Source organism: Platalea leucorodia (genome assembly GCF_965183815.1).
Source record: "Platalea leucorodia genome assembly, chromosome: 5".
In the NCBI taxonomy this organism is placed as follows: domain Eukaryota; kingdom Metazoa; phylum Chordata; class Aves; order Pelecaniformes; family Threskiornithidae; genus Platalea; species Platalea leucorodia.
Genome location: NC_138827.1, coordinates 73,296,393 through 73,320,556, shown reverse-complemented (window position 1 = coordinate 73,320,556; position 24,164 = coordinate 73,296,393). Strand labels below are relative to the sequence as shown.

Genomic DNA, 24,164 nt, shown 5'->3' with positions numbered 1-24,164 from the left:
CAAATATTTCTTGGTCCAGAATTTGCTTCTGAAATTGCCAGGGCTCCTACAGCACTGAGTGGTTTGAGGAGCCATGTGGACAGCACTAGGATGTTTGGTGTGTTGGCTACAGGAGAAGCTGCAATCATTACAGTCAAGTAGTTGAAGCTGTGTACTGTGTTGGCGAGTTACAACCCCACGAGGACACAAACAGATGTAATTCCCTGGGATGCAGCTAACCTCTGCCTGTGCCATGCAAATGGCAGCTTTTACAGTCCGCTCTGTTAACCGTGTTTTGCCAACATTCATGTTTTCGCCAAATTAATTTTTTGCCACATATTCACGATTTCACTAGTAGCCAGTAGTCCTGCGGCACAGATGTGTACTTCAGATGTGGAAGGGCTGCAAGCACACTGAAAGCAAGTAGTTATTTAGAGAACAAAATGTCCCCACTGTTTGCTCAGCGCTACTTTAAACAAATAGACAAACAAGGAGGAAAAAATTCTACTTAAAAGAAGCACTAACACTGCCCTCTATGTTCTTCCTCCCTGGGGAGACGGTGGGATCAAGCCACACATGATGGACATTAGTGGGGTCACGCAGGGTGCTGCTGGACGGTGTCAGGGTAATAAGGGGTCACGAGGTGATAGGGAGCCACACAGAGCTGAGGGGAGAGCAGAGGGAACAGATCTTCATTTACATCGCTGTGTGTCCACCCACCAGCTAAGCCAAATGCTCTTCCTCTGCGAGTGCCTCTTCTCAAGACCGCTTGCATTTCACCTTGGCCAAGCCAATTGAGTCCGTAATGAAGTTAAAGGCTGGGTGATTGCAGCTAGCTGAGTGCTTGGTCCAGCGTAGACAGGGTTTTATCTGCAGGCATTTTGCTTCTGGCTCTCAGCCTGATTTAGTCCCAGAAAGGAGTGAAACCGAAGCTGTCTGGGCCATCTTTCTTTGTGGAGGAGCACACTGAGTCCCTGTAAGTTTGTTTTGAGGTTGCTGCCTGCCGATGTGTGCTTTGCAGAACCGGAATGAGTCACATGAGGATCATTCTGTATCCAGCAAGCTACTTCTCCTTTCAACTCTCCATTCCCGAACAGGAGATCTTGTGACAAAGAAGAAAGGCAGATTTCTGGCAGCCTGGAAATGCTTTTTCCTTGCCTGGCCCCATGAGAAGAGCTGTAGCATGTTGTTCAAACAGGTTGATACAAAGCGAATAAACAGTTGAAGAGAGATGGGCAGTTTCTGTAAATAGCAGCGTGCTGGCCAGAGAGGAGAAGAGACGCAGGAGAGCGCGGGTGTTAGAAAGCAGCTGAAGAACAAGATGTTCACGTAAAAGCTGTTTGTTTCTTCACAGCACACAGAGCCTGATAGTACCTTGCCATTAGTCATGGCCTAGAAAATATGAAGGAATCTGTGGGAGTTTCACCTTCCAGCCAGACTTTGCAACAAGCTTTTGTCTCTGCACCGGGAGGCAATTCTTCCAAACCTACAGATTTCTCCCCCAGATGGTTCAGATACGCAGGAGCGATGCCAGTGGGCAGATGGGGCATCGCCAGGTGGGGTTTAGCAAAGGCAGGCTGCAGTTAAAGGCTGTACAAGTGTCAGGCAATAGTGAATGTGGTCACCCAGCTCTTATGCAACACTTCTCATCCACAGAAAGCTTTGATATCACTTAACAGAAGAGGATCAGTATTACTGTCCATGTGCTAAGTAAGTGTACCAGCCACACTTGTTGAAGGACCGATGTGGTGTCAAACAGTGCACAAACTAGCTGGCTGCTCACGTGGATTGAACATTGACTATTTGTTTAATGCTTGATGCATGCTTGGCCAGATCCCACCTGGGTAGCGGAATAAACTGAGCTGTGCTAAGTAGCACGATGGCACTTCAGGAGAGACATAAGGGAAGGAGAGCAGCCCCGGGAGAGTTGTATCTGAGCTTCTCCCCATGCTGAAGGAGTCTTGTGGAACTGGAGGCAAATTGTGTCCTAAATTTTGCATGTTGGTTCTGAAGTTGAAGTGGATGTGGCTGCAATAAATTAATGATGTGAGGAGCAACGGGGGAAGGGACTTAAATGTAGTCAGACAAAAGGGAAAAAAAGTATTGGAGGGTGTGTGGTGTGGTGTGAGTGACAGAGTCCCAGGTACCTGTCTGGAAGATCGTGAAGTTCTGTGAAACTTCTGATCTGGAAGTTCTGTGAAATATGCAGATATAGAGAAGTGTTTTGTGTTTGTTCCTGGCATCCTGAAGCATCTCCTTGACAGATGGTTTTACTGCCATTTCACCTGTCTCCACAGGTACGACTACATTGAGATCCGAGATGGGGACAGTGAAGCGGCAGACCTGCTGGGCAAGCACTGTGGGAACATAGCACCTCCTACCATCATCTCTTCTGGCCCCTCGCTCTATATCAAGTTCACCTCAGACTACGCACGGCAAGGTGCCGGCTTCTCCCTGCGCTATGAGATCTACAAGACAGGTGAGTGTCTGTCTCCCAGGCTGTTTGCCACGATGATTTTCACAAGGAGATGTCTTTGGCCACCTTTTCAATGTGATTTTTAGTATGGTCTCCAGAAATAAGGATGCCTTTTTTTTTTTTTTTTTAATTCAAGCAAGTCTGTTGCATCACATTTCCAAGAAGGTAAAGATGTTAGTGGCGCATGATAGTGCATTTTTGGATCACAGCGTGGCATCAAAAGCAAGGTTCCTCTTTAAATGCTCTTTTGTATTCAAGGACTAGAAACCTACATCTTTTCTCCTTGGCACATGTGGAGCTTGTTAGGCCTAAGTGGGGATTGTCCCTCAGTTAGGAGTGCATGGAGCTCCCCCTCCTGTGGAGCTGCGATTCAGGGCTGATCAATGATGCTGTGTCTTCTCTCCCTGGAAGCGGCGTTTGTAACTGGGGAGCTCTGGTTTTCAAGGGACTGCTGTCAGCAGTGCTGTCAAGGGCTGAGACGGTGGCTTTCCAGGCAGATATAAGAGGAACTATTCATAATTCTGTTTAATGCCGAACTATTATTGAGGAAAGGAAAAGCTGCTCAAAAGCCTTTTAATAGTGTTTCTGTCTAAATATTTGCCAGAATTGTGTGTCTGGGAAGACGGAGGCTTGAGAAAACAAAACCCGCTCTGTGTATGGTCTGTGTGTGCAGGTGAGAGAGGTGTGCCCGTGTGCTGAGGGAACAAGAGTGTGTTTTGCACGGGGATGTGGGCACCCGCCTTGTGCCCACATTCCTTTGGTGGCGCATTGGAAGAAAACACACACACGGCTTTCTTGTTGTCGCATCCAGCACGAAAAAAATGCCCACGCCTGGTGAAGAACCAGAAAGGAGCATAAGAGGGTCACTTACCCGCCTCTTCAAAGGGAAGGCACGGAGCACAGGCACCAGTGCCCAGGGGCCCTGGCCCAGCTGTGTGGCAGGCAGAGGTGTGCAGGCAGCCTGCAACCTGATCACAGGTAGATGTGAATGTGGAGACTCTGCTGCAAAAGGATGGGAATGGGACTCCCCAAATTCATTGTGAAATGGGGAGGACAGGTGGTGTCTGGAGGTTCAGGTGGATGAGGAAAGTGCTGTTGCTGGTGGTTGCCTGAGCTGTATAACCAGCCATTGAGCTGTTGTGGTGCAGCCAGCTCACCACTGTTGTTTGCTAATGGTTAGGATGCAGATTAGTTCTGAAAGAGTTTAATGGTTCACCTGGCTATTGGGGTTTGCTGAGGCCAGTTGCCAGCACGGAGAATGGCAAAGAATGCCGGTGTTCAGGTGGGAAGACTGCCGACCCACCTCATCCTCCCTTGCCTCTCCTTCCCTGTACACACGCCCCCTGAGCCCAGCAGACTGTGCGGAGTTGTGCTTGTCCTCACATCGAGTCCATGCCATGAGTCGGATGGGGCAATGTGGAGTGGTCCAGCCAGCTGAAGTGGCCGGGCCAGGCTGAGCGTGGCTGGTGGGCAGGGATGGCAGGCAGGAACCCTGTCTGCCTGGCTGGGAGCCAGCAAGGGCCAAATTCATGGGAAAAGGAGATTTTGTTGCTGCTGGTAGGGAGGGAGAGGAAGCAAGGGCTTGTCTGGGAGAGAGCAGATGTTGGATGGAGGCTGGAACCGAGTTTGTGTCCCTCTATGTATGTCCGTGCAGAGCTGCCCTCAGGTCTGAAGTGGTGGTTGGGCTCCTTCAGCCTCCCCACCCCCATGCAGGCAGCCATCCTCTCCAGATACAGCCAGGCTTTCTTCCAGCCACAGCCCACGAAATGCAGCCCAGCAAGGCAGCTTTTGGCCCAGGAGCGGGGATGAGCCTGTGATCCGGGCGCACCCCCAGCCCAGCCACCTGTGGGGCTCCTGGGGGTCAGTGGGGTGGGCAGTGCCGGCTGCGGGCCCACTGCCGTACACGCAAACCCTGCCTTTTGTTTGCAGGCAGGCAGGCAGGCACGGGCGAAGTTTCCTTCTGAGCTGTCAGTGTAGCCAGCAAGGGTGTCGCCAGCTTTAAAGGTCATCGGATTGTCATTGTCCACATCAGTAAAGGCAGTGTGGCTGCAGCTTCTTTCTTTCTTAAAGGTGACCTAAAAAACCAACTCTTTTCAACTGAGCATTTATTTCTACACCTTGTGCTAAATTTCCCTTATCACGGTGTGAGAGAGCAGCAATCTGCATACAAACAACTGCATACTGGTCTTTGAATCCCCTGATGGGTATCAGTCAGTGGTCTGTGGGCTGACAAAAGAGCCGCCTGCCCGGGCTGGTCCAGCCTCCCTGCTGCTCACTTTGTGAGTCAGTTTGGCAGAGCTGGCCTGAGCTCTCCATCGTTGGGCATCAAAGTCTCCTCTCAGGCTGGTCCGTGCTGCCGAAGCCAGCATGACTCCCGCTGATTATCTGCAGCTTCCTTATAAAAAAACCTGATCATTGTGTTTGCTGGTATCAGCCAAACTGTAGACAAAGATGCCAAATGCGATAAGAGCCCCACATGAGGAAATTGTTGTTGTCTAATGCAGTGACATAGTTATGTCTTTCTCCTGTCTCTAGAGGACAGTCCCTGACTCTGGGTTTAGTCTTTGATTTTCTCCCTAGCTTGTATTATTTTCCCTATTTATCTATTTGTCTTTCAAGCTGTTTGGAACGAAGTACACCCTTATCCCTGTTTGCAGCGTTACGCTGTGATTTGTGTTTAGCCTTATTTTTTGCCTCTGTGTTTTACCCCACAGGTTCACACCAGAAAAGCTGGCTGCTTCATTAGGTAGTCAATTAAGAGCCTCTCCTGAGTAGCTCTCCAGCTAGGCAAGGCATAATGCAGTGCTGGGATCCTGCTATTACAGCGGGCTGCTGGCCTGACTCCTGTAGGTTAATGCTGAATTGAATAACAAGTCTCCCATTAGTCCCAGGAAGGCTGGTGCTGCCTGGAAGAGCTGGAGCAGAAGGGTTTGTAGAGGAGAAGGAGGGTGTCCCAGTAAAACCAAAGCAGAAACCTTTGTGAATGCTAACGCCGGGTTGCAGCAGTGGCCAGCAGCCTCTCTAACATCTCCTTTTGCCTCTGATAGCTTCAGGCTGCAGATTTCTGTTGCCTATTGTCCTGTCTCCACAGTGCAGTGGTTTCAAAGTCACCGTGGTATGAATACGACACAAATTCCCCTTTCCCCGGCCACCCTGAGGCACCTTGGCTGTGTGAGAGGGGGCATGGAGCTGGCCCGCCTGCAGCCGAGGCCAGTGCTGAGGTCAGCAATAAATAAGAGGCAACATTGTCTGCCCTCCTCGCCACGCAAAGGTCTTCCTTAAGGATAGAAATAACTTGCATTTCTGGTGCGGACGGCTCAGTCTGTAAGAAAGAGGGCTCTGTTCCTCCTCTCAGCAGAGATGCCCCCATTACCCCCACTCTTGCCATGGCCGTGGAGCAGGACATGTGCTGGAGCTGCCCCCCATCCTTTGCGTGGGACTCAGGTCTGCAGGCTAACTGCATGCTTCCCGAGGGTTTCCAGCTAACAGTGGAGACATTGGCACCCTCCCCCGGGCCTTTTCACTGTGTAAATATTTGTGCTTCCTGATTTTCTTCAGAGGAAACTGAGGCACACATGTCCGTGCTGGAGGGGGAGAGGTTGCAGGAGACCAGCCCCTGGGGACACCTTTTTCCAAAGAGATGGCATTCCTGTTACTCCTCTCTGCCCCTTCCCAGGCAGCCCCCTCCCTGAACGGGGGCTCCTCCATCAGCCCTGGAGCTGCTGTGGCCCTTTGCCAGCGCAGCCGGTGGGTGGCAGCCGCGGCAGCGAGGACCACGTACGACAGCCCCCTGCGCACTGGCCAGCCCCTCCAGGGGCTTTGGGGTGGCAGACGCAGGTCTCCAGGCAGGTCGGGGTTTGGAGAGCCCAGCAGAGAGTGGGTAGGGCTGGCAGGGGAAGCCCAGCCCAACTTGACATGGCCTCCCTTCCCCACCAGGGCCACCACCAGCAGCATGGGGGACATAGCAGGGTGCTGACCTGCCAAATCGCAGCTGTGGCTTTGGATGGGATCACTCTCCTAGTCCTGTTTTTGGAGTAATTGGCAGGGGGATCAGCAGTGGCATATGGGTTACACTTGCAGAGCTGTCTGAGGGATTTAGACACATGCTGTCCACTCCAGTGAATGCACGGACCTTGTCTCTCCACCTGTGGAAAGCTTTGAAAATCACCTTCTTGGTCCTCGCAGGAATTCACACAGCTCTTGGGTTACAGGGCATTTCCAGAAGTGAATATACAACCCCTCTAAGCTCAAAATGGGGTTTCCACAGTGTGTCAAGCTGTTGGCATTAAGCTGCATTGTTGCTAAGGCTGCGGGTTTTTTCCTGCAACTACAGGCTCTGAAGACTGCTCCAGAAACTTCACTGCCTCCAATGGCACTATCGAGTCTCCAGGTTTCCCTGACAAGTATCCGCACAACCTGGACTGCGTCTTCACCATCATAGCCAAGCCAAAGACAGAAATCCTCCTCCACTTCCTGCTCTTCGACCTCGAGCACGACCCGCTGCAGGCGGGGGAAGGAGACTGCAAGTACGACTGGCTGGACATCTGGGACGGCATCCCTCAGGGTAAGCCATGGGGTGCTGCGCTGCTATCCTCAGCCTCTCTTGGTGTCTCACAAAGCTCCAAAACTGTGCAGTCTGTGTCTGAACACCAAAGGTGCCTAACCTCAGACGTGGCTGTAGCATGCAGCCTGCCATCGGGGTGCTCCGTGGCCAGCTGAGAGGATGGTGCACTTGCAGAAGGCTGCATGCATTAAACCCCAAACTACTGCTGTGTTGTAACCACTGATCTGAAGAGCCCCATGTGACAGTCCAAGATACCACCGGTCCTCCCTCAGGGAAGGGCAGTAGGTTCATGCAGTGCTGGGAGGACCTCCCTACTGTGTACCAACACTGAGAAACAGAGCAGATATTGGAGCATTTCCCAGCAACTGCAGAGCAATGCCTGCTGCAGTGGATATTTCTGCACGGCACACTGCATGGCACCGGGCCAGCAGATGCAAAAAATAGCCCATCCCCAAAGTCTTTCGTTTATCCTGATCGGTTCCGCTAAGGCATCCCTGCTGAGTGATGCCAACCTGCTGGTGACCCAGGAGGCTGGTGGAAAAGCAGGCATTACCTTTGCTGCTCTTTCTTTTGCAGTTGGCCCCTTGATAGGCAGGTACTGTGGCACTAAGATGCCGTCAGACATCCGCTCAACCACTGGCGTCCTCTCGCTCACCTTCCACACAGACCTGGCAGTGGCTAAAGATGGTTTCTCTGCTCAGTACTTCTTGATCCAGCAGGAAGTCCCAGAAAGTAAGTTGGAAATGTATGTGTACGACTTTAGGCAGTCGTGTCACCTGTTTTCCCCAAGTCTTTCACTTGGCACATGCGAGAGTGAGGCAGGCAGGAGTGTGTCCAGGGGCTGGTCCCCCACGGGCAATGCAGACAGCAGTTATACTAGGTGTGTTCTCTGTTTCTCATAGAAGTGAGATTTCAGTAAGAATCACGCTTTGTGACCTTTCTTTGACTTTTCACTTGCTTGTGAAGTTTCTCAATACCTTTTGGCATAGAATCCTTCATGTATGTGCTCAGCCCAAAGGATTTAGGGGAAGACTTCAGCCCAGCGGGTGCAGCAGATTCATTAAAGCATGGGGGGAAATACTCTCTCCCTCTCTCTGGTTTTCCAAAAATTCACAGCCCTGAACTACAAATTGGAATTTCTTGGCTGTCTAATTAAAAAACGCCTAAAGCTCTAAGAATTTCAAACCAAAATTTGTTTTAGATCCCTTATTAAGGGAGACAAATTGATGTGGAGTGAGGAAGTTAAGTTGTGTGTTTTGAGAATTAAGAGCATTTTGATTCTTTTTGATAATGCTTGCAGGCAAGAAAAGATTCAGTTTGTTTTCCCATGGTATTTTTACATCAGAGCTACAGTTCTTGACGTCTGTTAGCAGTGAACCTGTGATACAACAGAATAAGCCTTCAGGACACCCCTCAGTCCCAGAGAAAGAGAGGGGGTCCCTGACCCGACACTGAAAGCCCATGACGGAGAGCAGGGTAGAGTAGGAGTTGTGCAGCGCTAGGGCAGCTGGGTTACAGGCTCTTGCTCTGTGATTGAGTCAGGGATGTTCTGCTGAGACTGTGAGAGTTACAACAAGCATGAGCTCTTCACCATTACCTATATCCACACTCAGCTGATCTGTTCTTTAATCCCGTTTCTATTTGGTTCTTTAAAAGGATTGGGAAATAAAATATTAATGACACAGAAAGCTTGAGAAATCAAGCACAAGAGCTGTTAAAGGGCCAGGCCTGTTTTGATTTATGCTGGTGTAGAATTGAAACGTTAATAATACCACTGAGATCTTAACTTGGCCCATCATTTCCAGCCGGGGTTGACTTGGCCACATTAAAAACACAGGCAGTTTGGTGGAGCCCCATTGGTTTACAGCAGCGGCACGCTTGGGCCCATGTGGTATTTCTTATCAATGTTTTCTTTGCTATTGTTTTTACAGGATAGCTGACATAAAATATATGAGATGTGCACTAAGATTGAGCTAATTGTGACTTCTAAAGCCTTAGAAGTGAGGAAACCCAAATGAAAGCATATGAGTCTTTCATATTCTTGGTTGGTTAATTCCTGTGGGCCTGATATCACATATAGCGCATGCACATATACACAGACACATACACACAGGCATCCATACTCTTACATGCACACAAAACTTTTAGACTTTCCCATTCCAGGCCTTGATGTTCCTGCCAGCAGCACAGCAGTAAGCACCCTCCTGTTGTGCCTGCCCATACTGCTTGCCTTGTCAGTGCTTAGATTTCACCTCCAGCCTTCAAGAAGATAGGGAACTTTGTGGCAAGGGGACTTGGGACATCTTGATGGAGATGGAGGGAGGGAAGGGGCAGAATTGTGTCAAAACTGCAAAGGTGAAGGAGATAGAGAAAGGGAGAAAGACCTGGACCATATTAGATTTCAGAGGGCCATAAAGCTGCCCCATCTTTAATTTTGCAGTGCCATCTGTGAGCACACACAACCTGCAAGATGGTGCAGATCTGTTCATCTTTCCAGGCAGGCAGCTTTGCTTGGGGTTAGCTGGGGAGGATAGTTCAGGGCTGCCTTCCACTTGGGAGTGAAGTACAGAGACTGTAAGCTGATCTCTGTGTGTGCGTGTGTGTGTCCGCTCCAGACTTCCAGTGCAATGTGCCGCTGGGGATGGAGTCTGGCAGGATCTCCAACATGCAGATCAGTGCCTCCTCCACCTACTCAGATGGGCGATGGACCCCTCAACAGAGCCGGCTCAACAGTGATGACAACGGCTGGACCCCCAATGTAGACAGCAACAAAGAGTACCTCCAGGTATGCATGCCTTCCAGCCCCCTCGCCTCTTCCCCCACCAAAGGGAGTGTCATGCTGTTAAACTGACCCTTGACCATAAGGCTTGTTGAATTTTTTATTGCCTCTGTGGCTCATGGGGAGTGAGCAGCAGGGGAGCTGGAGTGCCTCCGTGAAACGTGACAGGCTGGCTCTCCCATTAGCATGCCTGCACGAGGGCTGACTCGACCTGCTGTCCCTCTCCCACTCCCTCCTTCCTGACCAAAACCTGGATGGACTTGCCAGCATACTGGCAGAGATTGAGGGACCTCTGCCACTTACAAGGGCCACTGACTCCACCACTGGCCTGAGGAACAAAGTCTCCAGGAGGCACGTGGAAAAACAACTAGAATAATATTTATCTCATCAGTGATGCAGGGAGCGTGAGCAGGCTAATATCAGGTAGGGGGCTGACAGAGCAAAGGCTTTCCCTGGAAGCTGGTTAGACCCACAGTCTCTGTCTGCACAGGGCTTCTGGCTTTGTCACATCGCTGTGAGACACTGCTTGCTAAAGGGCACTAGGAACGGGAGGTGGTGAATGTCATTGCCTCTAGCAGACGTCTCATTCTTCATTCGTGGCAGTGCTACCAAGCCAGCTCTGCTGACCTTTCTCAACCCACATTGTAAAAAAAATTTAAAAAAAGAGCAAGGGAAAACCAGGAACTGCAGCACTTGCTAATTGGACATCATGCTTTTATTTTACATGGAAAAAGTCAGCCTTTGTCCTGCTTTAATGGACATGAGCTTCAGTGCAGATCCCGTTGCTTGGTCTGAGGCAGGAAGAAGGCTTTGTGATGGTCGCATATGGACAGACATCAAGATCCTTAGTTACTCTTGTCCCATGGTCCTATCTGCAAGCATCCTGCTGAAGTCAGCCCGGGGGGTTTGTGCCTGTTGAAATGTGCACCCACAGATGGCATGAGACAGACTGAATTCACACCTTTTCATGTTTCAAAGACAGAGCGAGAACTAACTAGCCAACCTGGGCTCTCCAGTGGTCACTATTCTCTCTCTTGTCCCTTTCTTCCCTGGAAAGGTGGACCTCCACTTCCTGACTGTGCTCACAGCCATTGCCACACAGGGTGCCATCTCCAGAGAAACCCAGAATGGCTACTATGTCCGTACCTACAAGCTGGAGGTCAGCACCAATGGGGAGGACTGGATGATGTACCGACATGGGAAAAACCACAAGGTAAAGGCCTTTTTGTCTCTTTTGCATGCACCTTGGTGAGTCTTGCAGCTGACGGGAGGGAATAGAACAGAGAGAGTTTACAGGCCCGGAGGGTTTAATCTGTGAGGGACCCTTTTTCTGATGAGGGCTAGAAGACTGATTATGCTCTGAGTCCTTTCTCCTCTGCACAGCAATGAGGAAACACTATTCCTTGGAAAACCTGGCCGCTGTTGCATCTTTCGTGGTGGGGAGAGTATGTTATTGGACTGCAAATGAAGGAGAAAATGCTTTCACAGTCTGTGTTTTGCCATACAAGATTCATTGAGCTTTTATGGCCATAGCCCCGTCTGCATGCTGGGTTAACAATCACAAAACCACATGAAACTGTAGTTCAGGAGTTATTGAGGCCTGGAAATGAAAGGGCACAAATCCTAAGAGGGGATCGCACCATCCCAGAGAACAAAATGAACAATAAATAATGAGGAGCAATTCAGGCTGCCAGAGCTGTGGGATCTGCGCTCGCAGATCGGCGCGGTCAGGAAGGATGCATTGAGCCCTGGGAGCTGCTGCATGCTCTCACCATGTTTCTGGGAGGCACACAGAGATGGGAGCGAGGGGGAGGGAGAGTAAATATGGGTGTTCAGCCCTTCCAGGCTTTGCGGGTGCTGCTGCGTGGCCAGGCGAGGCAAGCTTGAGGTGGTCCACACGGAAGCTTTGGCGTATGGGGAGGGGGGTTAAGGCAGCCATGGTGCCGGGCTGGTCCTGCTCTGTCACTTGCCTTGGTTCCGTGGTTGTCGCCTGGTTAAGGGCAACTCAGGAAAGCCCTTCTCTGCTCTTCTGTGGTGCCCACCAGCACTGCTGCCGTGGCTCAGGTCCTCCCCATTGATGTGCCATGATCTGTCTGCGTGAACTCAGTGGCTGGGGTCCCACACACCTCCCCCTGCATGCATGTCCCAGCAATTTCTGCTTGCTCAGCGCTTCTGTTAAATTAGCTGTCCCCTCCCTTTGCTGGCACAGGCGCCGCTGGCATGAAATGCAGTAGCCTGCCTTGTCCGGGATTCATCCAGACATTTCCTTCCCTTCCAGGCCGTGTGATTTCCCCTTCCCCACAAGTGTGTCTCACGGTTCAAATTCACTCTGCTTCCCAGAATAAGTCCTCTCTGTGCAGAGTCCCCTAGCAGGGTCTCATACCTGCAATATTTGGTGTATTTAAGCTCCTCGCATGCCAGTGAGGTGGTGTTAGTCCTATTTTAGAGGAAGGGAAATGGAGGCAGAGGGCAGCCCAGCACCCCGTAGGAGAGTCAGCAGCCGGGCTCCCCCAGACCTCGGGCAGGCTGGCTCCGGGGCCGCAGCTAATGACAGAGGTCAGGTGTAATCCTAACACGGTGGCCGTGCACTGGTGTGGAGGCTCTGTGCTCTCTCAGGACCCACTGGCGGCAGCAGACCTTTCTGTGAACCGGGGCCGTCTCTCCTCACCCTGGGCACCCCATGGAAACGGGTGAGTTTGAAGTCTCCCTGGTACCGTTTCTGCAAGCCAAGGGAGATGGGAGATTGGCAACACGCCGGGCAGGAGATGGACTAAATACACAGTTCAGTGTTTCAAATAACCACTGGCAATAAATTTACCTTTTGGAGTCTAACTGGGGCAGGAATCTGGCCTGGAGGGTGGTTTTAGTCGCAGGGGAGAGTAGGTGTCCCATCCTTGCAGTCCTGGGCATTGGACACTGGATCCTCACCCAGGGTGGAGCAGGACAGCACGGCTGGTTTCAGTGCTGCTGGGCCAATTTACGTCTCTCCAGCAAGACCCTAAAGCCTGGCTGGTGTCAGCCCAAAGCGGTCCCATAGCCACATGAATTGCCACCATTTCAGGGTTTGGCCCTTGAGTCCTATCAGCTTTTTTCTGCTGTTTTTATTCTTCATAAGAAAGAGGAAAAATCAAACCTCTCCTTTTTTACTCCTTTATTCCAGTCTCGCTTCGTTCCCATGTTCCAGCCTCAATTTATCAGACACCTCCTGAGGCTGGAGGATAAGTAATTGCTCGTTGGTGGCTCATCTACCCCTTGCATCTGGGTGACTGCTTTCCCTCCCCAACGAATGACCAGCTGCCGAGCCACAGCGGGGCCAGGGCAAAGCCCCTCGCTTACAGGCCTGGTGCCGGGGGGCTCTGGCCCCTCATTCCCCGCCCGCGTGAATCCCTGCCGTTCCTGCGTTAGGCAAGGTCCCAGATGTCTGTATTCAAGGTGCAGATTCCTCCCTGCGTCAGTGCGGCGCTCCGCACGGTTCAGGCTGCAATGGTGGAGCAAACCATGCCAAATAGATTTGTCAAGTCTGCCGCAGCTTGATTTGGTGCCATGAGGAGCGGGGAGGGAAGGGAGGGGGTGGACAGACAGGGACTCTCTATTCCTCTATATACATGCAGATATATACGTATATATATATACATATATATATATATACAGACATACATATATATATATGCACATGCACACATAGGCATATGGGGTGTATCAAACACTGCTCTGAATTTCTGCCAGCTGTGTGGGCCAAAAGCAAAGCTCTGCCATGTTATAGGCGGGTCAGCTAACATTTTACATCTTCATCAGGGAACTAAAGCAAGAGAAAAACAGTGAGTGCAGGAGGGGTGGAGAGAGGATGGCGCTCTCTGCGGAGGATGGGGAGCTCTGACCTCCTCTCTTTTGCCGCCCCGCTTCCCCTCCCTCGGGTGTTTTGGAGGAGAGTGGGGCCAGGGTGTTTCCCTGTGAAACGTGATGGCTCACCTTTGAGTCCTCAGCTGCTCGCACTCATGGCAAGGGAAACAGGAAAGGCTTTCCCCCTGCCTGGCAGCCCGCTCCCCACAAAGCCCAGCCCAGCACACCCTGTGCATTCCCCTGTCCAGGGGGTGATGCTCTGTCCTTGCCTGGGGCATGAGACCAGGGGGAGAGGCTAACCCAGCAACCTGGCTGAAGGTGCAGAGCTGTCTTCTGTGTGTCCCCTGAAAGAGTAGACAGGGAGGAGAGCGGGCACCACCATGTGTTGCCCCACACTTGCCCCTCACTACCCACCAGTGCATTCCCATGGGACAGGGCCAAACACCCCTGCCCCAGAAAGGCTGCTCTGGCTCTTGCCCTCCCTGTTGCATCTCCCTCTGTGTCATCCGTGGTCAATGGCCCCAGAGGTTATCTTCCAGGCACTGACCCTGGTGTGTGCACCGAGATCTTATCTAGCAGTTTGCAAATGTCTTTAGAAAACAATAACTCATTCTTGAACCCAAGGAAGGAAAAGAGCACCTAGCAGGATTTGACCTTTTTTTTTGGCCATTTTCTTTGACGGATTCAGCTATGAGGATTTTATTGGAAAACAAAGTGCTCATCCATTCCGATCCACTTCTTTCTTTGTAGGGTCTTGGGTTCCAGCTCCTGTGTGGTCTCAGCCACTCTGTCTTAGTAACTGTGGAGATCAGCTCATGGGGATCATCTAGTGTGGTGAGGGACTGGGGGACGGGATGGATTTCAGGATTCAGGGTGGGCTGGGAATGTGATGGGTGCTCTCACTGCCTCCATTGCTCTGTGTGTAAAATGGGAGGATGCAACTGAAACATTTGCTTTGAGAACTTCTAGAAGTCAATGGATGAGAAATGGCAGCAAGATCCAGCTGATGTGCATTTTCCAGTTCCTATTCATTGTGACGGCTTTGTGCTTGTTATCAGCTAACCTTCCTGGGTGGTATTTCAGGTGGATGCAAGAAGGCAGGTTGAATTACTGCAAAGAGCCAAATATCTCAGCTGTGCATGGAGCTGGGGATGTCAGTGGTGTTTGGTGCTGGCAGGGAATATTGAGGATGACTCTTCGGAGACCCTTGTGCCTTCCCTTAGGGCATTTCTCTGTCCTTTCAGTTCTTAATGAGGTCTCCTGTGTTCATTCACCTGGGGGGGGGGGAGAAAAAAGCTTTCAGTCCTGTGGCTTCTTTATCTGGAAAACTCAGGAAAAGCTTGTGTAATCAGCCAGAAGGCCGCAAGCACTTCTGCACAGAGACATCATGGTGCAGAGGGTTTGCCCAGAAGCATCCCCAGGTCCCAGCCTGCTTCTGCTGCTTTCGCAGGCAGGACAAAGACGTCAGGCTTTGGGAAAGGCAGCCCTGTGCATTCACCCTTGGTGCAGTACCAGGGGAGAATTACAGCCCTGGCTTTCCTAGCAAGGCTGCAGCTTTGTACTTCTGGGCCTGATATCTCCTTTGCAGGCTAACAGAGTGCCACTCCTTGTGTCCCTGGTGACTCCCAGATCTGAGTGGAGCCTCTCAAAGACACAGTGCTGGCAAGCCCAGCCCAGCATGCTGTGCCTTGCCCAGACGGCTGTGCTTTGTTGAGTGTTGCCAAGTATCATTTTTCTTTTACCTCCTTGTTCCTGGATTTAATAAATCCAGAACTATCCACCCTCCACTTGAGCCAGAATCCTCCCACCATCAAACATGCCCCATTTTATGCCTTCCCTATCTGACAAGGCAAATAATCTCCCCTACTTTTCTCCTTCATGCTTCTCTGTCTCAATCCTGAAGCCTTAATCCTGTTAGCATGCTCTGTTCCAGGGCTCTGTCTCCACAGGAGTAACATAATCCTGCAGTAAATCTAGTGGGTCCAGAGAGACACATATATACGGACGAAGGCAGGGCTGCTGCCATCCTTGGCCTTCTCCTCTGCCTCCCCCAGCCGCTTTCTTTAGCTCCCCAAGAAATTGCATAGTGGCCAAGCAGCACAATAAATAATGAGGGAGAGAGGTTACCTCCTGCCCCCTCCCTGACTCGCTGCCTCTTCGACTTCACGGCACTTTTTGTCTCCCTGTCCTTCACTCCCTTCACTCCAAACTCTGCCGTTGGCACAATTCCCATACCCACTGGAACTAATGCAGCTTCGGAAATCCCCCCATCACCCCCACAGAATGTTTCAGAAATACAACTTGTAAGTGTTGGTGTGGAGCCTGCATGTGCGTGCACATGGAAAACTTGCCCAATCCTCCTGTAGCCTACACATCATCTCCCACCACTTGCTTTCTGCAGCAAATTAATTAAGCAGGTCAGCTCTCATTCATTGATTATCAATTTAATTTTACATGTAGACCTGCCGACTGGACTGAAACGGAAATAAACATAAAGTATATGGGGAGGGGATGGGCAGCTTCTTGATGCAGCAGTGCAAATGAGTTCCCTTGACTGCTTCTTGGAAGGTGCTTTTAATTTGTTAATGGTTTTCCCATTCGTCTTCTGGCTCCGTCACCCATCAGCGCGTGTGCGTGTGCACGCGCATGCGCACGTGTGCTCTCTGCTGAGTGTGTATCTATCTATCTTCCTAGATCACAGCCAGAATTTTTTTTTCTGCTGGTGTAAATTACTGTGACTTCTTATACTTTGATGGCGATATGTTGATTTACACCATTTGAAGACTTGGCTCAAAATATGTGCTGAGTGGGATGAGAAGCAGATAGGATGGGAGGAATAGCAATGTTCTATTTTGGTAAGGGGGAAGAAATCTTTGCTTTCTTGGCGCTCCCAATTTCACACATTTTCCTGCTAGTTCTTCCCATGCCATGAGTGCTAATTTGAGGCAGGATGTAGAGCCTGTTCAAGTCAATGGGACTCTCTCCGCGGTGCGCTCAGGCTGTGGGGTCAGCATTTTCAGTGCAGAGAAACCATATGCTCAGGGTCAGACCCTGGTCAGCAGCGTCGGGACCTGTGGGCTCACGATGCATTTCCACTTGGGAAGGAGGCTGAAAGGCCAGGCACATGGGAGGACCCTGCTTCTCTAACGGCACTAAGCACCTGCCCTCTGAAGACGGCCCCTTTCTGTTATGCTGAATGGGGTGCGAAGCAACGACTTGCTAGTTGGGGGTTTTCAGAAACAAGGTTCACTGAGGCAGACCCTGCCAATGAGTCTGATACTAGAGCTGGAAGTCAGGTGCCGTTTCTGCCCTCGTAAACTGGCAGTCTGGAGTGTCAAGGCCCCGATTCAGAGTTATGTAGCTTGTTGAATGTGATCTAGTCTGAGGAAATCACTGGGCCTCAACTCTAAAGCAGAATTGAGGTTGCTGTCGTTGGAAGCAGGTGGTTGGGACTAAGGTCATGTAAGAGACGCTTTCAGCAATGCATGTGGTAGTGATAAAGTTTTTGGGCTCAGTCCTGCTTCTGCTTTCTGTCAAGCTTGACTTTGCAGAAGTCAGCAACAAATTACGCTGGTGTAAATTTGGATTCTGGCCCCTGATGCTCGTATGTGCGAAGTGAGCTAAAAAAGAACAAAACTGGAAATATGCTAAACCAAAAAGAGCAGCAAACCTCGTCAGTGACTGTTAAACATGCTGGTCCATATGCAACCTTTGGCTCATGGAGTCTTCAAACTGCTGATAGTGGGAAGCGAAGAGAGGTTGCCAGGAGAAGACTCCCCCGGACTTGCTGCCCCTGGGCATCTGCTGGGGCCACCATCAGGAGCCGCCCCTGGGACAGAGGGACCTTTGGGCTGACCTGACGTGCTGCTCCTCGTGCTAAAATAGTTGCACCGGCTCAGATAAACATTTCCTGTCCTCCGGTGTTAGGTTCAGAGGTAAGGTGTTGTGTGTCAGCTTCTGTGTTGACATAAAGCTGGAGGCTTTGCTGTGCTATGGAAATGTATCCTTTCAGCCTGCGTGTGTGTGTTCCCACAGGTTTACAAGACACACACACACACTCGCACGCCTGGAGAGTGTTTCACAGTAACCACTCTTCTTATAGCCCTCCTGCTGGAAAAAAGGGTATTTGGTGTCTGCTGAGCAAGGAAAAGGATGGGAAGTGGGGTCAGACAGGATAAAATAGGGTATTAAAAACACATAAACCATGCTGTGTTGCTAAACGATAGCAGCATGATATATATTTTCCAGATTAGCATTTCTGCTCAAGTTCACACCAACCCAAATCCCAATTACCAGCCAGATTTGCAACCAAGACCCTCTGTGGGGTGGCTGCTCTCTGCCCTGGCAGGAGTGCCACCACCCCGGGCTGGACGGTGATGCGCAGGGGCAGCGCAGAGCTGGTTGTGGTGCTGCCAACATCCGCTGTCCCTCTCTGCAAACACCCTCTGGGCAACCTGGCGTGCTGGATCCTGGGAGAAGAGCAGTAACATATGCTGTCTGCAGACCTAGAGTAGTGGGAGGTTTACAAAATGCTGCTTAACCTCGCTATTCAAGGCAAGAGGCCAGGGTACAGCCTCACCCCCTTTTTTCTGTCCCAGATAACAGGGATCTGCAGTTGAATTGTTTGACTCTTGCCTCCGACAGAAGGAGATCAGTGCCAGAGATTACACTCTCCTGCTCCGCTCTGAGATAAACTTAGCGGGAGCTCCTGTGCTTAGCACGGCATATGCAGAGTAGGAGCCTGCAGAAGAGCCCAGCCAACATCTCAGTGTGGATGCGGCTCCTGGCTGAGGTCGGAGGATGCTCTAGCCCTGTCCTGAGAGCCTGCATGTTTGGAGGGAAAGTGGACAATACCTGCAGCCTCAGTCTGTGACCTTTAGTGCTTTATGCTGGGGGCAAAGAAAGGGTTGAAAATTACCCTCAGGTTGGGTGTTTCCTCTTCCCCTCTTTTCTTCCCTGCTATGGCTTCGCAGCCTGAAACAGAAACACAAGTATCCAATCCTTGTCCGGCCTATTAAAATAATGGGCAGGAGGGGTGGATCTAACATCCATCTGGTAGTTATTGATTATGGCCATCTGGTAAGGCAGCAGGTTTTTTGTATCATGTCAGACCATAAACTCTCCCGAAAAGCTGTCTCTGTGTGGCGGGCTGCATGTGTGCTGGAGAGGCAGGGGTGAGGGGCTGGCTGGGACGGCGGCTTGTCACCCCAGGCAGAGGCAGCATCCTCCCTGCTCGCGTTGCTGCTTGCACACCGATGTTCCCCCGTGGAGCTCAGTGCGAGGATATGTCAGGATGTCAGCCCGTTTACCCGCAGAGGGGAAGCAAGATCTCACGCAGCATTCAGGGACATCTGGCTTTTTGCATTGGAGTGGCTCTGGGTTTGGGGGCGAGCTCGAAGCAGCTGTGGCCTGATAGTCCAAGGTGCCTCGGGGTGCCGTGAGGCAGCGGGGCAGCAAGCTCCTGGGTCTCCTGCCTGATGGGTGAGTCCATCCACCATGCTGTCCTGCCAGTGGCACAGGTCTCCCTGCCTGCCCCTGGATGCTTGCCCTGGCTGGAGGCTGGCCCTGCCCAGAAAGCCTCCCCTCGGTTTTCCCTGCTGAGATTATTTCAACTGCTGATCTGGTTATTTCTTTCTGCCTGGAGAGGACGTAACCATATTTGTGCCCCCTCTCCCTTGCAGACATTTCAGGCCAACGAGGATGCCACAGAGGTGGTTCTCAACAAGATCCACAGCCCAGTGCTCACACGCTTCGTGCGCATCCGTCCCCAGAGCTGGCACAACGGCATTGCCCTGAGGCTGGAGCTGTATGGCTGCCGCATCACTGGTGAGGGTTCCCTCCTCCCCTCAGCCTCAGCCCTCCTCTCTGTCCCTCTGACCGCCTGTCCTGGGGTGCTGTCCCCTGCAGCTGTTATGGCTGCTTGGGGTGGGAACGGTGACACTGTGAGCAGCATGGAGGCACCCATCCCAAGGGATGCGCTTGCAGGGACAAGCACCCAGGCCCCAGAGGCAAGGGGGAAGCGCCCAGTGCTGGTGCTGGTTGAGTGCCCAGAGCTTAAACCTGTGGGGAAAACCACAAACGCTCCCTTCAACCACCCCGGCTCTTCATGCCCTTTCCTTCCCTGCAGATTCGCCCTGCTCCAACTTGCTGGGAATGCTTTCCGGCCTCATCCCTGACTCGCAGATCTCAGCCTCTTCCATCAGAGGCTACGACTGGTCTCCCAGCATGGCCCGCCTGGTGAGCAGCCGCTCAGGCTGGTTTCCCCGCGTCCCCCAAGCCCAGCCTGGGGAGGAGTGGCTGCAGGTGGACCTTGGTGTCCCAAAGAATATCAAAGGCGTCATTATCCAGGGAGCTCGCGGAGGGGACAGCGTGACCACCACTGAGTCCCGCTCCTTTGTGAAGAAGTTTAAGGTGTCCTACAGCATGAATGGAAAGGACTGGGACTTCATCCAGGACCCCAAAACAATGCAACCCAAGGTAGGCACTGCCTGGAGCAGCTGCAAAACAAGATATGTTTCTGGCTATCTTTAGTCTGCCTGATGGGTTCTTGGGAAATTAGCTGTCTCTCCCCACAGAGACCTTGGGAGTTTGGGTTGTCACCATGAAATCCCAGGTTGTGTCCTCTGGTCCTGCTCCTAAGCTGTACTAGAGGCTGTATGTTCCACCCAGGGATGGCAATTTCCCTTCATTTCTTATTGTGAACCAGGCCTGGGGATGTGGACATCACCTTCTGATCCTCTCAGCTCCTGCAGGTCAGAGCCCACAAGATGGTGTGTTCGATGATGTTTGACACAAACTGATTACGTATTTTAAGTGGAAAGATGTTGCTGTTGTGGCTTGCACCTCTGGAAGAGAAAGATGAATCACAACTTCTCTTTGGGAAATTTGCTATATCTGAAGTCCCTTTTACCATGCTGGCGTGACTCTGAAATTCCCCGTGTTTTTCCCATATTGTTGGGAATTCCCCATCATCTTTGTGCTTAGCAGTATGGGAGTGGCAGGGGGCTTGAGAAATAAATGAATTCTCTGCTACTGCCTGTTCTGTTTTTATGCAAACTCATCCGCTTCTGAAAATTTGAGTAAGTTTTAATTTTTCCTGATCCTACAAATGAGTCTTAGAAGGCCTGATGCTATCTATAGCCCTCTGTTTATTCCCCACAGACTTGAGTTTGTGCACGTAAGCTGAAAAGCAGCAGTACTTGGACTGTGAGGAAAACTGAGCGTTGACACTATCCGAGAACATGCAGTAGCTTCTTTATTTGCCAAAGGACAAATCTGATGTTATTTATATGTGAAGTTAGTGGATGTTCCCCAGGCTTCCCCTGCATGGCTTGGATCAGAATCTGACCCCTGGATATAAAGCAGAGACCAAGAGAGATTGTGCAAGTTTCTTAGAAACAGCCTGTCTGGTCCTCTTGAAACTGAGGAGGAACCACCCAGTTTCTGCTCAGCTGGACTCGATGGCCCAGAGTCGGACAGCTAAACTATTTCAAACTGTGGCTGCATCCTGCCAGACGCAAATTACCAAGTCTGGTGGAGAGCATGTGGGATGCACACATCACTTGCCTTTTTTTTCCATTGTCTCTCTCTCTCCGTAGCTTTTTGAAGGTAACATCCACTACGATATCCCTGAAGTCCGGAGGTTTGACCCTGTTCCTGCCCAGTATGTCCGAGTGCACCCAGAGAGGTGGTCCCCAGCAGGAATAGGAATGCGCCTGGAGGTGCTGGGCTGCAACTGGACAGGTAGGAGCCCCTGCATCTCTGTCCACTGGCTCCATCGGGGCCACGTTAGGCACTGAACTAGCAAGGTGCAAGTGTAAGGTTATTTCTCTCCCTGCTGTCCCACCTCAGGGCCATGCCATGGCAGGAAGACTGCAGCCATGAAGGCAGGACCTGCAGTGTGGCCTGACCCCATCCTTTTACTTCCACCTTAAAAAGAACTGGCCTTGATGCAGGATGTAGCAGCAATGTTTGGACCTCAATCCAAGCTGTCACACAGAGCCCCATGCAGGATTTGTCCCCAACTCCCTTCCCCCTCCTTTCAGATCTTTTATCTGGATGTTGTGCAGGCTTTCCCAGTCTCTGTGTTAGATAACATTTGGGCTTTTTAATCCAAATGGATAAGACAAAAAGTAGGAAGAGAAGCAGAGGTGCAGAAGAGGGGTGCAGTGACCAGTACAGGTATCCTGAGCTGCCACCATAAGGTTTGCTGTGAAAACAATTGTCCCTCTCTCATCGAACCCCATGTGGAAATCCTTTTGCAGACAAGGTTGGTGATTTAACTCTATGACGTCTCTACAACATCCCTAAGACAACATCCCTAAGGAAGTTTGTTCACTTTTGCCCACCTGTTTTTCACAAGTGGTATGCCTTGCAGCCACCATTGTTTTTAATACAGAGGTGAAAACTGTCTAAAACACTCACTGGGATCAGTAGAGATTGTGCTTCTGACCCTCTGAGGCTCAATGGTGATTGATTGCTCCATAGTTTCATCCCCAAAAGCCAAAAGTGCACCCAACAGCTCATTGGGTCTGATGCTAGCTTTTCAGTGCCAAGGGCTAGTTGTCCCTTTTTTAATAATCTGCTTAAATCTGAATCTGGTGTCCAGATGTCAGTGATAAAGAGGTATGATTTCCATTTTATAAACACATCTGTAGAACGCATTTTCTTGTAAGAATTCCCATTCTAGGAGGCTTAAAAGACACGGAGCTTTTTTTCACCCTTTTGTGGAGTTTTTACTACCCTTTCCTCCTGTGATGTGCTGTGAGATGCATTACAAACAACAGCAAATCACACAACACACGTACACACAATTAATAATGATCATTTGTCACCTTTGAAGTCAATGGCAAATCTCCCTCTGGACTGGGAATCTGTTGTAAATGATCTAAACTTTGAATCAAGATTAGATCTTAATTTAAATCTTATAACATCTTTGGGATGTTTTACGAAAAGCAGGCGCCAGGGCTTTCATGCAAGCAGCAGGAGCTGAGGCTCCATGCAGAAGTGATCGGGCAGCTCCCACATCACTGCTTCCTGCAGCTCCAGGGAGTCTCCAGCTGCCAGGTCTCTGCAGACCATTGCTGGGCGGTGCATCACAGCGCTGCATCACTGCCGCAAAGGGAGGCAGTCACACAAGACCTCTGACCATGTACATGTCAGTCCCTCCATTGCACTCCTCCAAATTAGAGATTAAGAGGGGTTTGGCATCATCAACTTCTTGTGCTATTTTTGGTCCAAAGTTTCTTTTACAGCTGTGTCCGCACTCAGTTTCAATATCAGCAGCAACAGCCCATGTTTTTTCCAGGCAGGGTGCTTTATGGTCATTTCCCAGTGTGGCTGTCTAATCATTTGCACATTGTAATGTTTAAAACTCAACTGCCAAGTCATAAATATTCGTAGCTTTATTGATCTACAGGCATTCAGCTTTGTAATCAGAGCAGGGCTTGTAATCTTGTGGATTCACCATGTTATAAAAAGCATTTACATCCCTGGTGCAACCTGGGGAGCAGAGATAGCCCATGGCATTATCTGCCTGCTAAATCCAGGCTGGCTACATGCAGCAGTCCTTGACAATGCCAAGATACACCCCTCCTTTGCTGGGGGGACCCGGGCACGTTACAGAACTGGCTGCGAAAACCCAGGCAATTGCACTTGCTTGGGAACAAGATTAAGAGATGGATTAAAACAAGCTGATTGAAAATATTTTCAAGTGAGGGCCTAAGCCTGTGTATACCCTGCCCAGCTGTTTCTATTTCGTATCAGCAATGAGCATCTTAATTACTGAGTCAAACAGGTAACTTAACAGCAACTGGGCTCACAAACTACTTGGCTAGTAGCTCAAAAATTGGGAAGCAGGCAGTCAGCAATTGGCTTCTTTCAAAGACCTGCCAAAATTTTTCCTCTGAAGAGTGGAGATTGATGAATGTTCATTTGCAGCTGGTTTTCTCTCCTTTGAAGTTCCAAACATCTGGTTTCAATTGCTCAGTGACTTTGCATTTTGATCAGCAGTTACCACCAGTTGCATAGACACTTGCTGGGCCAGGCAGAGAGAAAGCGAGCAAGCAAGACGTCTCTTTTTCACTTTCCATTTCACACATCACATTGTCCTCCCTGCTATTTTCATTATCCCCTGTAACCATCGTGTTGCGGCTCTGCCATGGTAACTGATTTTTCAAGATATATTTCTGCGGCTTGTCCAGGGCAATGCAACACTCTTGATTTACATCCGCTCAGCATCTGTGTCCCGTATGGGACTTGCCTTTCAAGGTCCTTCCACATTGTCACATTTCAGCTATAAATCTCAATATACAAGAACAACAACCTAAAAAAATGTACCAGCTCTAAATAACTTGCTGCTTTTGATATGTTGCCTTCACCTGCTCCTTTTTTTTTTTTTTCCTTTTCTTTTTTATGACATTTTTCTGTGCCTGGCTGCTTGCAATTTGCTTCTTGGTTGCGTTTGGAGTTTTATGGGGTTGTAACAAATTTGAACTTACAAATTAAAAGACTTTGAGGTTATTTGG

At 50.5% G+C, this 24,164-nt stretch overlaps 1 protein-coding gene across 3 annotated transcripts in view; it reads left to right on the top strand.

The window, feature by feature from the left end:
- Nucleotides 1-24,164, top strand: part of NRP2 (neuropilin 2) — a gene marked incomplete at its 5' end in the record, with an annotated part of 90,157 nt that overhangs the window by 26,961 nt on the left and 39,032 nt on the right. For all 3 annotated transcript variants that reach the window (XM_082314131.1, XM_082314130.1, XM_082314132.1), the window contains 8 exons: nucleotides 2,277-2,458; nucleotides 6,789-7,019; nucleotides 7,596-7,751; nucleotides 9,635-9,804; nucleotides 10,856-11,011; nucleotides 19,320-19,464; nucleotides 19,766-20,115; nucleotides 21,237-21,381. In XM_082314131.1, coding sequence (XP_082170257.1) covers nucleotides 2,277-2,458; nucleotides 6,789-7,019; nucleotides 7,596-7,751; nucleotides 9,635-9,804; nucleotides 10,856-11,011; nucleotides 19,320-19,464; nucleotides 19,766-20,115; nucleotides 21,237-21,381 — 1,535 coding nt within the window. The remainder of the gene's footprint in view (nucleotides 1-2,276; nucleotides 2,459-6,788; nucleotides 7,020-7,595; nucleotides 7,752-9,634; nucleotides 9,805-10,855; nucleotides 11,012-19,319; nucleotides 19,465-19,765; nucleotides 20,116-21,236; nucleotides 21,382-24,164) is intronic.